Raw genomic sequence first — 15,660 nt, 5'->3', positions numbered from 1 at the left:
TTTTAGTGCGCGTAAAAAACGTGTTGTTATTCTATATTCAGGGACCTGATAGAGTTCAGGTGGTCATCTGGCAATTGTCATAGTCCAACTCTATCGATTATTCGTTTTTTGTGATAGGTTTTTATTTTAATATAATTCGTATTATTATTATTTCATGAATCGCATCGTCGATATTGTTATCATTATTCCGCGTTGAAAGATCAAGAAAAACATTGATTCGTTGTACCAGAGTCCGCTTGTAGTTATCGATGGTAATGTTTGTCCGGAGACAATGGAATTTGTAATTGGATTTTGTAACGAGGAAAACATACCAGGTAAGGGTCCGGTTGTCTAGAACGGAGTAAATCTATTTTGGATATACTATAGTTTCTCTAGTGATTTGTGATTTTTTATATTCTGCAGTATACTTTGAAACAACTGACATTGCTGTGGCTTCCAAACCATTCTATTCGGATATGTGGAAAGCGCTTTCCTTTATGTCTCCAAACTTAAAAGAGCTACAAGAAATATCAAAAAAACTTCCAGGTAAACATTATCATATTTTACATAGTTTTTTAATTAGTTCTCGAATAATCACGTACATAATATATTTTAACACACATGTTTTTGATTTTAATATTTATTTGGTTTTTAAGTGTTTTTATTTTTATGAATTTTGGAGTCACACATTTTCAATGCACCGTAATAAATATTGATTGTAGTTGCCAGTTTTACATAAAATCATTGTTTGCTCGTACTTAATATTCCTCACTTTTTTTTTTTATTAAATTACATAATTTTTAAAGTGTTAAAAAAAAAAAATCATTGTAATATTTTCATAAAATATATTTTTATTTTTTATATCAATAATTTACTCCTTAATTTAATTTTTTAAGGCTATGAATTATTAAAAATAGTAAAAACAATTTTAATTAATTGCAATACGTTCTTTTAAATATTTTTTTTTCACATAAATTATTTTCTACGGTTTTTAAAAGCAATAATTAAAAATAAGATAACCATTAATCAAGTAATTATTAGGGACCTACTTAATATAATATACCAGTGTTTATTTTATAAAAATAATAAAAATATTTTTTACAGATTATTTATTTGATTTATATTACTCATTTTAAAAATATTAACATTTAATAATTTTTAATTATATAATAATAACGATATCAATTTGCTTAGCAAGATAGATTTTCTTTTAAAAATGATCAAATTAAAAATAAAATTCTATTATTAGGTACATGTTTTGTCATTCCTCGTCACAAAAGTTTTAGTTGTTTACAATATATTATATATTATTGTAATTCCAAGTGATTAACTAGCTGTTTCCTTTAGTGCCTCTCTCTGTTATGTACATTTGCTAAAGAGCTAAAGGCTTTTATCACTGTTTTATTTACTTATTTAAATTAGTTACGCATAAGAAATTGTATTGCACATGAATTATTTTGACGATCAAACAATGCACAATCTGTTCATTTATTTTTTAGGAAACTGTGCTACATTAATATCCAAATATAAATAGTATAAATATTATTATTAATAAATTTTAATAAATGTTATAAAAAATTAATGAATCGTATTAATAAACAATTTAAAAACACTAATATAATATACAGTTTATAAGTAGTTGTATGATATAAAGTATTAAAAATCATTATATTAATATAATAATATGTAAGTTATTTCAGTTGTTTCATGAAAGTGCTTAATTATGATTCAAATTATTTGAAAATTGAAATTGATATAGATACTAATAAATAATAGGAAATTAAGTATAGATTTCATCATGTATATTGTATATATATACATATATTTAGAAGCTATACTACCAATGCACTAATACTATATTTCATGTACCAATGAAAATAAAGACGTATATATATCCCAATAAATTTTCCCACGTAAATAATTTTATTTATATAATATTTATATAATTTTTATAATCGATATTTAGAAATTTAATTTTATATTATTTCTACTGTATTTGACAGCCAAACATATTATAAACTTAAATTTATATTGTTTAATTTACTAAATAACCTGAATTAAAATTAAAAAAAAAAATTATAATATTTGTTTTATGTTTCTTACAAAGTTGAGCTGGCTTTATTTAGAGTTATAGAGTTAATTTATGTTAATATTTTAAAAGTTAAACTACTTATTTGCATTAAGTATGAAAATAGTTATGTAAGTTTTAAAGACTACTTAAAAAGTGAGTAGAAGAGTATATTAATAGGCAGGCGGGTATGTTTGAGGAAAAACGCAATGAGACACAGGTACATGTATGTATTTTTCAGACGATTCACTAGAAACCATAATTTTCCCGTGAGAATGATATATAAATGATACATACGTCATGTTGCGTATATTTTTTTTCGTCGACTTGGAAATATAATAGGTACGTGGAAACCGTGTTATGTATTCTAACTAAATAATATTTAAAAGCAGACAAATTTGGCATTGACCGTTTTTAATGTTTTATTATAATGATAGGATTATCTACGAGTAATATTGTATGTATACAATAGTTTGTAACAGACTTAAAACCTGATATAACAATACCGTAACTTGCGCCTGAGCCGCAATATCTTTGCGAAATTAATAGCCCAATAATATTTATATTCAGCTGACCGGTCAACTATTAAAAAGAGTCCTTTTATACCTTTGTAAACCACTATTTTTTTGTTCAAAGTATTATAACATTTTTAGAATAATCAGCTATTTTAGATAATTGAAGTTATTGAATTGCAATAATTGTATTTAAAAAATATACTTATAATATTCACAATTTATTTATTATTATCAGTAAACTTGACATCACTTTTTAAGTTTTTACATTTTTTTTGTGACAACGTTCATTGTCAATTTCATATTCCAAAGTAGTATATTTTTCTTAGGTATGTTAAAATCAAATATACTGGTATCGCCGGGTGTTCGAAACTGAGCGGACAATGGCAATGAAGGGGCACATTCGATGTCTTATCATATCACTTATAGTTTAACACAATATAACATACGACAAAATATTATGTTCGAATTTGTGCGGAAAAGAATACAAAGGAATACCACGGTTTTAAAATTTGCACAGCCTAACGTGTGTGGACACTGCAGAATATATTTGTGTGTAGTACTGCGTATTGGTGAGGTAATCGTTAAAACCGTTTTTACGAGTTAAAAAGAAAACGGAAATCAACGAAGATGCGGGGATAAGTCGTGAAAGTGCCGTTATCGATAAACAAACCACAGACTTCTTACAAATCCCTGACAGCAAAAGAATTGTGGGTTTTCGTCGCCAATCGGAGATCGAAATATCATGATTACTCTCCCGTGCATTTTTCATTACTTATATATATATATATTAAGTGAAGTGTCAGAAAAATAAATTGGCTCAAAAACGATATATATATATATATATGTGTATGTATTTAAATTATGATTTCATATTTCTATTGAACGTGTCATTTTTTTTTTTTATTGGAATACATTTGTATTCTGTTTGTAGAAAACATGGCGTTACGAAGTATCCCTATTGAAAATTTTATTTATTACTAAATTCAAAACCGTAAATATTTGACGGCAAAGTATTAATTTTATAAAATATATATGGTATACGTTATTGTTGATACAAATTCACAAAAAGTATTATTGTTATGCCTATATTAGAGTTATTACACACCAAGTTATGTTGTAGTTTACTCATCATAGATTGTTGCCAAAAATAAAATCTTCAAAAATATATCATTATTACTACTTTTATCTCATTTTTTCATAAAATAAACAATTTTAAATCTATATACATGTAATAATATGTATATTGACCGTTGGGTTGTGACTAATGTATTCTTGACATGTTTTGTATATAATTCGATGTAATAATCCTATTGTAGTCTACATTTATTGTATGGAACAATAACTAAAAATTTTGAATGATATCTACGTATTTATATTTTAAGGGTTACTTCACATAGTATAAAACATTATTTATGACCTTATAAATACTGTGGCTGTATATTTATTGTACAAATGTCATATTGTTTACACTTAGGGTCATTTATTTAACAATAAATTCGTGATTTTAATTTTCAATAATTTTTTTAATATGATCCTTAGGTAAGTTGAATACGATTTTAATTATTCAACAAATGAATAATACTTATTTATTTTTTATTCAATGTTTTAATAAAATATTTCATTTAATATTTTAGATTGATATCATATTATGATTTATTATTTTTGTTTTTTTCCGGTAAAAACGTTTTAGATTTTGATTAAAACCAATTGTAAAATAGAATAATAAAAATATATTTGCGTATAACTTGATAAATTAAATAAGATTTACAATATGAAAGAAAAGGATTACTTGATATATTAAAAAAAAATTAATGAACTCTTTTCAAAAATTCTATTATACGTTGGCTATGTTCTTATTAAATTAAAAATGAGAAGCTACATACATTTCTTTGAGGTTTAATAAGACTACACATCTCTAATAAAGAACGGCCATTAACTAGTTAAATTGTATAACTTGTATATAAACAACTTTTTAACTTTACTTGAGTGAGTGGGAAAGGATATACAAGTATAGTTTTTAATGAGATAAAAAAATTATATATATATTAATTAATAAACTGCTAGTAATTGATTTTAAAACTACAAACTGTTCAAAAATATAATAATTCTATCTAGTGTTTCATAGTTATTATTTACATTTAACCATCAGCGCCGTCAATCTTCAACCAATATTATTTATGCCTGCCAACTGCCAACGTATTGAAAGTTATAATAAGTACTTCATTATTAATATTTCACTATTTATGTCAATTAGATATGTTTTGTTCATTTTATACTAGTCAAAAATTATGTTTGGAAATTCCTAATAATAATATCTGACATTTATATAAAACAGCTGTGTGTGACATAAATCAGTATAATGGCATAGGCAAAAGGTAACATGTTGAAAAAAAGTAGTATGCTAATGCAAATAATTCAAAAGTGTAATAGTTTTTGAAATGGTTGTAGTATTATCGTACTCGGCTATTCTTTGCACGTAAGCAAGTAAGTAGGTATTTGAAATCTGAATAATATTTATTTTATTATTTTTTATTGGAAATATATATAATGGAAATAAACATATATTATTTAATATTATAGTCCAATGTAATCATAAAGGTTTTATTACGTGGAAAATCGATAAATAGGATCTTATTTTTAATAGATATTTAAATAAATGTTTTCGTCTATTTTTCCATATACTTCACTGACTGATGTTATTGATGATTAAATGTATTCAGTAATTTATCTTCCACTCATCGCAGAACTGTAGTCATACAACCATCTAGATGAAGTTGATTTTGACTCGACGCTGTTTAACATTTCGATGCTGCGATGGAGCAAATATGAAACTAAAATTCACGGTTTTACATTCATATTAATATATTATATCATCTTTGTGTATGCTATAATTCAATAACTATATATTTTCCACTCGACCCGTCAGTCGCACATCGCCAACAAAATTATAGATGCATAGTAAAAATGATTTTAAAAGGTACCTACAACCCATCAAAAAGCACTTAACAACTGTGACAACGAATTATTTTTAATCTGAAATTGATTGATTTTTTACATAATCAAATTTAAAATTAATTTTGATTTGTTTAATATGTATGTGGTTTATTGGTATGTTTTTATAATACGTTACTTGTCATACAAGTTTGAAAACGGAATGAAAACGATTTGCAGAATAAGTGTACAGCGTGCGTACATTTTAAAAATTCTAACTTACCTCTCTGTGGAAGCCTGTCTAATTCAGCGAGACTGAGCAGTATTTTAATATTTAAAATGTATGTTTTGATGAACCGAACAGATTTTTTTTCTACTTCGGATAAATATAAAACTTTGATTACCTAACAATTATTTCAACGGATATAATATATAAGCGTACACAGTACGTACAGTACCACACCGTCGCTGGAATATGTTTTGACAAAATGTTTTCCGCAAGATTTTTGTTTTTCATTTGTGTACTCCCCAACGGTATATACCGTGTACACTATATTTCTCTTTCTTGACGACGAACAACGTCGTCAATGATTAATGTACCAAAACTTCTTACATGAATACCACTCAGACGTCAAGAGCCAGCGTGTAGATGCATGTACAATAGCGACGTATTGTCTTCCATCAGCGGTTTATAGCGAATGAGTTATTCTGAAATCACTCGGAACTATAAAAGCATTACAATTATTTCGATTGTGAACAGTAGTAGGAGATTTTTTAAAGGGGAGAGAGCAAGGCAGAGATAGAGAAATGAGAAAAATAAAAAATAAATATAATTTAAATTTTATACGGTTCTTGAAATTCAAACTTCATTCGAAGTTTTAAGTTTTTATTTTTGGTTTGTCAATAACAATGAAAAACCGTTTATTTTTAAATTAAAAAAGTTGATTCTGCCTCTCAAAAACGTCTATAAAATGATTATAATATTGTAACTATATATCTCTGTTTATTTAAACACAGAAATATAATAATGCAAAGTTTAATCCTAATTTATTTTATTATTTAAAATAAAATAAACATCTAACAAATTGTTTTTTAAATAGTTAATCAAAAATTAATGTAAAAAAATTATATCTATCAAATATACTAACATTTTATTAAATGTAATTTTAATTAATCACATAAAATAAAAATTTGAATGACTTATTTGTATTTTAGATCATTTACAATATTTTAGTCTTTAAATAAAAAATTGAGAAAAAAATAATAAAACTATTATGTTTAAACTGTAACATTAATTATTTTATTTAGACATTATTACTCGTATTTCAAAATAAATACGAATAAGATGGTACAATTTTAAATATTAAATCATTTTTAATAACTGTCTACCCACCTAGAAAAATGAAAAATAACCATTTAATAAAAAACAAAAATTAAATCTTCTTGATTATTAATCTTTTTAATTGTACGAGGACAGATGTTTAGCGCAAAAATAATAAAGTAAGGTATGTTTTAGAGTAATTTTTTGTTCTAAAAAGTGTTTTTTTTGTAAAAATAGCACATTTTCGTAAAATCTACAACTTCTTAGCTAAATTCAAAATTTAAAACAAGAAAGAATTTTTTTTCTTTAAAACTTAATATTGTCAAATTTAATTTAATGTAATTTCTTAATAGTAAAATGATTAAAATGTATCATAAACTCAAAGTTTGAACGAATCTATTTTGTCTGTTTTTTTTTTATTAATTAAAAATTTAATCGCAGCTTTTAAAATTAAAATAATTGTGAAACAACTGTCTGTCACATGGGAGTTTCGTGGAGGTAATATAAGGGGCGTGAATTTGGCATTACAATGTTAGCCGAACTTTCCTAAACATATCCAATAATGTTTAAATGGACTTGTTGGACATTGTTGGAAACTTGTTGGAATTTGTTGTAAATTAATATATCAAAACGCAAAATTATTTAATTCGAGAAAAGTTCATTGACATATGAATTTTAATTTAAAATAATCAGTATATTTTAAACGTAGTGCAAACTGCGAATACTTGGTAATGTTTTATTTATAATTTTTATGGTCAAAGTTGTATAAGCAACCGCAGTATGTACCAGAAAACAATTATAACTGTAGAATGTTGCAGAGTGAAATCATATAATTTGACTTATTTTTAAAATCAATACAAACTGAAAATCCATTCTTATTGTAAGCACCTATAACTACAATATTATTAAAAATATTTTTTGTCTGAATAAAATGCCTAATATGATGTAACTAAAAACTGAACATTTGCAGAATTATTGTCCACCAATACCGGTAATACCTCATTATAATATGAACGTACTATGTTTTGTGTTTAATGTTATCTCATTACTAAAATCGTATATAGGTACACGTTTAAGGGTTACCGTATTTTTCGACAATATTATTCGATTAGCGTCATTAACGATCGTTTAAATATTACGCCCTAGTTATTATACCGAAATAATCCATACTTGGACCTTATCTTCTTTATTATATACATTACACATACCTAAGTAACACTGTGTATGGGGTTATAATTTATGTTCGAATATGAGAAAATTAAAGCGTTTGATTACATATTTTAGACCTTGTAGTGATCAAAATTCCGGTAGAAAATTAAGTATAAATCTTTTTAATTTTTAAATGTTTATGATACAAATTATGCAAAAATTTGTTTGTTAATTTATTACTTTTTTCCTTTACTAAATTATCGTGTTGCCAGTTCAAATCTTGGAAAATAAACAGCAAAAAACAGGAAATTCTTTTCACAGTTACATATTGTATATAATAATAATATATATATACGAGTATTTATACATATATACATAGAATTTTGAGCAGCACAGCAGTTTATTTATTTATAGTAATGTTTATTAACAATAATAGATATAATAAGTAGGAAGAGTAAACAAAAATAAAAATTATAATAAATAATAAATATAGACAATTATTATTAATATTGTGATAGCAATAGTTCTTTAATAATTGAATAGTAGTTTCAGAGATTTATAATAATAATAAAAATAATTGAAGAATATAATTAAGATATAAGAAACGTACGCGTGTAGTATTACAGTATGCTTCTACATAAATAAAAAAAAATCACGATTTCATTAATGTAATTTTGTACTTTTGGGTTTCAGTGATAGCACTTTGGCTTTATATCATATATTGTCAATATTATGTTATACTATTTTGATGTACTTAATATGTTTTACCATTTGATTTAACAAAAATAACTATGTATTTATTATTTTTTAATTAATGTATTATTATACGATGTAGCCAGTAAGAAATATATGTTTTGATATTGAATAATGAGTTCGCGTCGTCTGCACTCTGTGTCCCAAACGAATAATACAACTAATGGTTGGGTAAACAATCGAGCTGAAAAGAAAACACATAATATTATGTTTGTGCATAAACGAGGTACACCCATTACAACATTAAGGATTTTCCGAACCATCTCATAATATAAAATGAACTAGAAAAACTCAGTTTTACGTTTAAGTACCGATTAACTAGTGAGTACATAAAACCGTTAATGCCAGTCATAAAGTATACAGTTTATTATTGATGGGTCACTGTGGTTGTATTAGGAATCGTGTGGATAGATACGTTTTAATTTTGTCACGTTGATTGTACATGTCATATTATATTACATCATATTTGAATGATCACCCGAAGAAAAAAAACACGATTCCCTTTCGACGTCTCGTATACCAGAGTATACATCGTAGCAGTCTATCAGGTTTTATCAGCGAATGTACTCATACATATTAAGGTATACCTACCTACGATATGAATACTAAAATCTCAGCATTAAACTATTAAGTCGTGTAAATTGTTGAGCAGTCGTTTTAGTATTTTTATTGGAACGATGAAATATGCAACAGTATAGATAGTTTTAATCTGTTCATAACGCGGTTAAATTATAAATCGTGATATTTTCCGAGTTTCGTATTGTAAGACAAAAGGGTGGTGCTGGGTTTTAAGCTATACGCGCGTTCCAATTTATTTTAATCGACTAATTAATTTTCGTTTGTCCAATCAATACAATCTTAAAAAAAAAAAAACAGAATTTCTTTATGCTAGTTTACGAAATCGTTGCTAATAATAATTCTTTATTTCTGACCTATATTCTGTAACTTGGAGAAATGGAGTAGATATTCATAAGTCGGATATTATATACTGTATAGAATACTATGTATACAAACACAATACATATTTATTATATTTATTTATCTAATGCTTGTGGAATATATTTAGTACATAGGTATAATATGCTATTGTATGATTAAATCGTGAAATTATTATTTTATACATAAGCATTGTGTACATGCGTGGGGTACATTTAACATGTCAGAATTCTAAGTCGTGTGTTATTTTTCTTGAACGATCATGAAACATAATCCATAAAACATTTTCCGTTACTTAAATTAATCTCCAGAATCATAATAATGAATCACCAAGCGTTTCTGACAAGCACGCAGAGTTGTCATTTGTGTCGTGTTTAATTGTATATAATATTCATTTTTCACCGATTTTTAGTCATTATTTTGGTATTAGTATTTATTTGGAATGTAGTTTTTATTTTAGTAGAAGCGATTTCTGGAATTTTTAGTCTGTAATCTTCGAAACCACAGAGGGCTGTTCGTCGAAAATAAAACTATAGATATGATTAATCTCGATTAAACATTTTTTTTTTTCGAGCATTTATCTACAGAGTTATTGATGCCAACTCTATTGAGAAAAATTTGACATTTTTATCAGTACAATATTGTCATGTAACTTAAGGATCTTTGTAAACGTCAATTAATTGCAAATTTGACAATGCTTAAATAAATTTAAAAGATTAAAGTCCTTATTAGCAAATTTATCGTAATGGAAACACTGTAAAAAAAAAAATCAAAATGTAATTACATTTAAACGCTAACGTTGGTATCGCGTAAATTCTTGTCGCTGAACACGATTTTTGTGGATTTATTTGATACCAAAAAAAGCAATAAAAGTTAAATTTTACAAATCTGATAGGCTTTTTCGTTGATACATCAATTGACGGTTATCGTTATAACAAATTTTGTTTGACTTTTGTCGTCGTTGTGCTCCCAAGGATTTCGAAGTAAGTTGCTCTTTATACGTTTAAACATTATCAAACTCGCGTGCTTGACACAGAAGTGTTGTGTGTACGTATAAGTGTACAACAGTAATCGATGGACAACTTCCTTATCATCGAATACTAATTTTGAACGCTTTGTGAGAGACACCAAAGGGAATTTCATTCTGTTTTTTCATTACAGCTGAAGTGCGTGTAAATTACGCCATTAAAGTTTCCATTAACGGCAGCGACGAATTCGACACACGAGATCGCATAATGAATAGTTCAAAAGACATCGTTTGTAAGCTAATATCTCACATTCCCGTCATTATGGTAACGCTTGGCGACAAAGGGCTGTTGGTATGTATAATATATATAGTATAAGTATAATATGTATTATATTATATATATAGATTTATGAACTCGAATCAAATACAGCCCGAAAGGCTGTCCGTTTAAAAAAAGACGAAAAAAAAAAACAAAACTCTTGTGATAAAAATATCTAAGCGATGTGTTTTTGTTTTGTGACAGTTGGCCTCGAGACAATCCGATGACACGGTTTCGTTAGTACATTATCCAGCGCAAAAAATAGAAACGCCTGTCAGTGCTTCTGGAGCCGGTGATTGGTACGTACCTACCATTTTATAAGAATTTATTATTATTTTGCTTTTATTCGTTCCTTAAAGTCTATGCATTCCTAAACTATAATTATTTTTAATAATACTAATTTTTATCATGTACACAAAGTTGGTATTGGTACGAGAAATTTTTTTCCAACTATGGTTACTCTGTACTTACAATTAGGTTTTTATCAAAAAGAAAAAAAAAAGATTGGTAACCTTATTTTGAGGTAAAACAGATAATTAAATAGTTAACCACTATGTTGTACAGAAGAATCGTTCTCATCATTGAGTAAATCTCTGTAATGTAATGTACCTATATGGCTATATGTGTTAAATTTGAATTCGACGATAAATATTTGCATACGAAAAACGATTTTCAGTAAAGACGGTCTGACAGCCTGTATTACTAGGTATATTTTATGATTTATTTATATTTTTATTAAAGTAATCTACTTGATTTTATTTCATTAATTTTGCCGTAAACATTGCATTTATTGTATTATTAATATTTAATTATTATAATAATATATATTTATAACATATATTATATTATTGTTATTAACTTTTGAATCAATACCAACTTATTGTAAAATACATGTATAGGTTCGTTGTATAAATAGGTTTGATGAGAAATCGTTATTTTACGTGCGAATATATTTGAATTCGTTCAATTTTTAAGTTTGGGATGCATAAAAAAATATCTATAGAATTACACTTACTTTAATTTTATAATTCTAGCAATGCCGGCTTATGAGAAATATAATTTTATTAACTTTTAAAAGTTTTTTGATCTAATAAAACAGTATATAAAAAATTATTAAAAAAAAAAAATCATTAATTTCACATGGCCTATAAATAGCTCAAAAAGAGTAAAAATATTTTTTCAATTATTAAGAAAACTATTTAAATTTATTTATTTAAAATTGTTTATAAATAATTGAATTCAAACAATTACATTCATCCATTCATCGCTTTACTAAATATCTAAAAAAAAAAAAAAAAAAAAATAGCAGCACATAAGTAACATAGTTAAATTAATCGAATACAAATTAAAATATCTATGTCGAATATGACGTGGTACCAAAAACACTCAGTCTTTACATCTGATTAATGATAATGTTTATAATCTCGTTTTCGTTTTGTATAAAACTTAGATTCCATATTGCAGGCAAATGATGTACCAATGGTATAATTCATAAAGCTATTCAACATTTATATAATTCGCTCATACTCTCACTAATGTCTAATCATAATTCATAGTATAACCATAGCCTATAGGTTTAGCCGTTTGGGTAGTGTAGATAATTGCATAAAGCGGATCAGCAAAACATTTTAACGATGATAACGTAAGCGATTTTCCGAGAATTCAATTGATGTCAATCTATCCTTTGAATTTACAATTCGATGTTAAGCTAAATCTGTGGTAGTATAAGTATACCATAATAATAAATTAATAAGACCTATTATTAAACCGACCACAAGTTCACTACTTGATTTCTAAATTATTGATTTTTAGTAACTACCTTAAAGGAATTATTTATTTTCTTCTTTATAATGACGTTGTATTTATAAAATAACTTTTGATTGAAAAATACTGTTCATTTTTACATTAATAAATTTATTTTTATTATTTTTTTTCCAAATTATTGAGTAATGCCTTCAAATTATGTAAATAAAAAAATGATTTACAAAATACATTAATTTACTCACAAATAACTGTTGAATGATAAAAGAATCACCTGGTATTTAGAGATAATTTCAGTTTTATAATTTAAACGAAATGATTACAAGCTTGACATTATAGAAATTAAACTTAACGACATGGAAACTTTCTAGTAAATTTAACTATTGTTATATAAACCAAATTTTGAAATTCAAACTTGTATCAAGCCATCAAGGTTTGCTGGTTTGTTAAATAAATTTGTTTTATTAAATATGTTTTATACTATTCTATTGTTCGTCGTAATGTTATTTTAGATTCTGAATGGAGCAATGAATGTATTTATTTTACAATGATGTATGTGTGTGTTTTTTTTGTGTGTATATAAGATAAGTAGTCGATAAAATGCTTCGATTTCAACTTTGAGGGTAGTTTTGGATAGAAAATTATATCTAGTTTTAAAGAGGTCAAATCAAAAATTCCCAATATTTTTTTTTTATAAATGTTGATAAAAAAATGTGTGTATGGGTAAAAAATATTGAAAGTTTATTACGAGATTCCTAATAATTGGATTATTTCTCAATTAAAAAATATCGAAAATTTATAGTCAAATTTTGTCAAAATCTCAAAAATTACAAAATATTTTGTTAGAAAAATGTATAAAAAATGTTCTTTTTTTTATATAAGATTTGAAAATTTAATATAAGGTTCATTATACATTTTGTAACTCATATAAAAAAACTACTACCGGAAAATCATATTAATTTTTTATGACCGTTTGAATTTAAAATTTTACTACAATACAGATATTTACCCGTATAATAATTATTTCTTCCCAAACCATTTTTGTTTTTTATTGTAATTAAAAAATAAATAACCGTAGATATATGAAATTTTCATAAAGTATTTAAATTATTATTTCAAAAATATTTTGATTCTTTAAATACATGATGAATTTTTGATTTTTTTTTCAGTTTATTTTTATATAAATATCAATATTATATTCGAATTTAACATAAGATCCAATCAAAGTTATTTTTATATATTTATAAAATTATTAAATACTCATAGGCATAATATTTTTATATGCATTTAAAGTTAAATTTTTTACAAAATATAACGAAAATTACAAACTACGAGTAAATGACGTAGCAAACAGTTTTTAAAATCTGTATTTTTATAGCTTGGGTTTCAAAAAGTAACATAATTTATCTTATAAGGATTTTATATAGCGACTAAAAAACACAAACACAATTATTTTTTTTAAATTTTGAAGAAGTTTAAATTTACACTAAATTATGTGTTTTAACGATAAATAACGATATTAATTATTTTGTAATAAATCAAAAATATTATTTGTGGGAACCTTTATTTATATTATAACTATTGTCTATTATGAATTTTACTATACGCAAAACGACATTTTTGACTTATTTTAAGATATTATCTATTTACTCTATGAAGTATAAACCTATTTTTACTGTTTTACAGTATTTACAGAATATGCTAAAAACATTTAGTTATGAATTATTGACATTTTCAAATGTAATTTATAATAAATAAATAAAATGGTTATTTAATCTTAAATGTAATTATAATTATATAAAATATATATAATATTAAGATAATATGGATGAAATTTATATTTATGTTAAGTATGTACACTTTCAAATGCATAGCATCTAAATTATAATGAAATTATTCTTTTAAGATAAAAGAGCGACATTTTTAATAAGCTATCTAAAATTATATTTATGTTAAGTAGACATAAATAATTGAAGACACTCAATATGAGTAAAGCCATAACATTAGAATTTTGTTTATTTTCAGTTTGTTGTTATCACTTAGTAGTATATACACATTTTTTTATGTTAATTAGATGTGGTCATGCACAATACAATTTTTATTTTTATGCAAATCCTACTCTCAACAATTTTGATGACTAATTTTTTTCTTCATATTTTAAAAACATTTTAGTACCTTAGTGGTTTAACCAAATTTTCAAAATAAGTCGAATTACCTTTGAAGTATCTCTCCTCCTGAAAATAAGTCTTAGTGCACAACTGATTTATACACAAGTTTAAAAGTAGTTGTAAAATATAAACGAGACGATTTAGTGGTTGAACCAACCTTTTGAATTAAAAATATTTTAGTTACGAAAAAAATGTCTGAAATATACAAAAATATCGTATAAATTTATTAAATTGCATTTTTAAATGAAGTATTAAAATAACACTGTTTTAAACTTCTACTTCGATTCAATTCAGTCTTCTGACTAGAATATTTATTCTCAAACTGACCTTATTAAAGTTTTTCTATATTCATTTTTAACCTTTTCACTTCAACGACTATTAGATCCAATATTCTAATTATTTGTACAGGATTATACTCCAAAAATTGATCAGATATTTTCTTAAAAGGTTAAAAACAACAATATATAAGATCAATCTAAAACCAAAACGCTCTAAAAAGATGTACAGCAAACGCTAAATGGATGAGTATATTATATTGTGTACAATGTACATTATATAATTTAGTTTTTTGCTTGAAAATGCAAATTTTTTGAGTACAGAACTTGAACTTTTTAATAGAGAATATGCTTACTATCTCCAAGGTTTAAAAACAAACCAAAAATTACATTTCACGTACTAACTTATAATGTATATATATTTTACGAAATGCCACTCAGAATCGTTTTAAAATGTGATGATTCATCTCTATCAGATTGAAAGAAAATCCACGTTCTATACATAATATATTATACGC

General features: G+C 25.1%; 2 protein-coding genes across 2 annotated transcripts in view; one reads left to right on the top strand and one right to left on the bottom strand.

Annotated features, from left to right (window-relative positions):
- The window catches only part of LOC132930169 (uncharacterized), a 134,130-nt gene that overhangs the window by 79,887 nt on the left and 38,583 nt on the right, over positions 1 to 15,660 (top strand). The window contains exons 11-14 of the mRNA XM_060995885.1: positions 200 to 314; positions 403 to 525; positions 10,814 to 10,971; positions 11,143 to 11,237. Of these exons, the coding sequence (XP_060851868.1) occupies positions 200 to 314; positions 403 to 525; positions 10,814 to 10,971; positions 11,143 to 11,237 (491 nt within the window). The remainder of the gene's footprint in view (positions 1 to 199; positions 315 to 402; positions 526 to 10,813; positions 10,972 to 11,142; positions 11,238 to 15,660) is intronic.
- LOC132930172 (uncharacterized) overlaps positions 1 to 15,660 on the bottom strand; it is a 101,767-nt gene that overhangs the window by 77,736 nt on the left and 8,371 nt on the right. The gene's annotated exons all lie outside the window — the stretch shown is intronic.

The sequence above is a fragment of the Rhopalosiphum padi genome, chromosome 4 (assembly GCF_020882245.1).
Source record: "Rhopalosiphum padi isolate XX-2018 chromosome 4, ASM2088224v1, whole genome shotgun sequence".
Lineage (NCBI taxonomy): Eukaryota > Metazoa > Arthropoda > Insecta > Hemiptera > Aphididae > Rhopalosiphum > Rhopalosiphum padi.
This window is presented reverse-complemented; position numbering and strand designations above follow the sequence as displayed.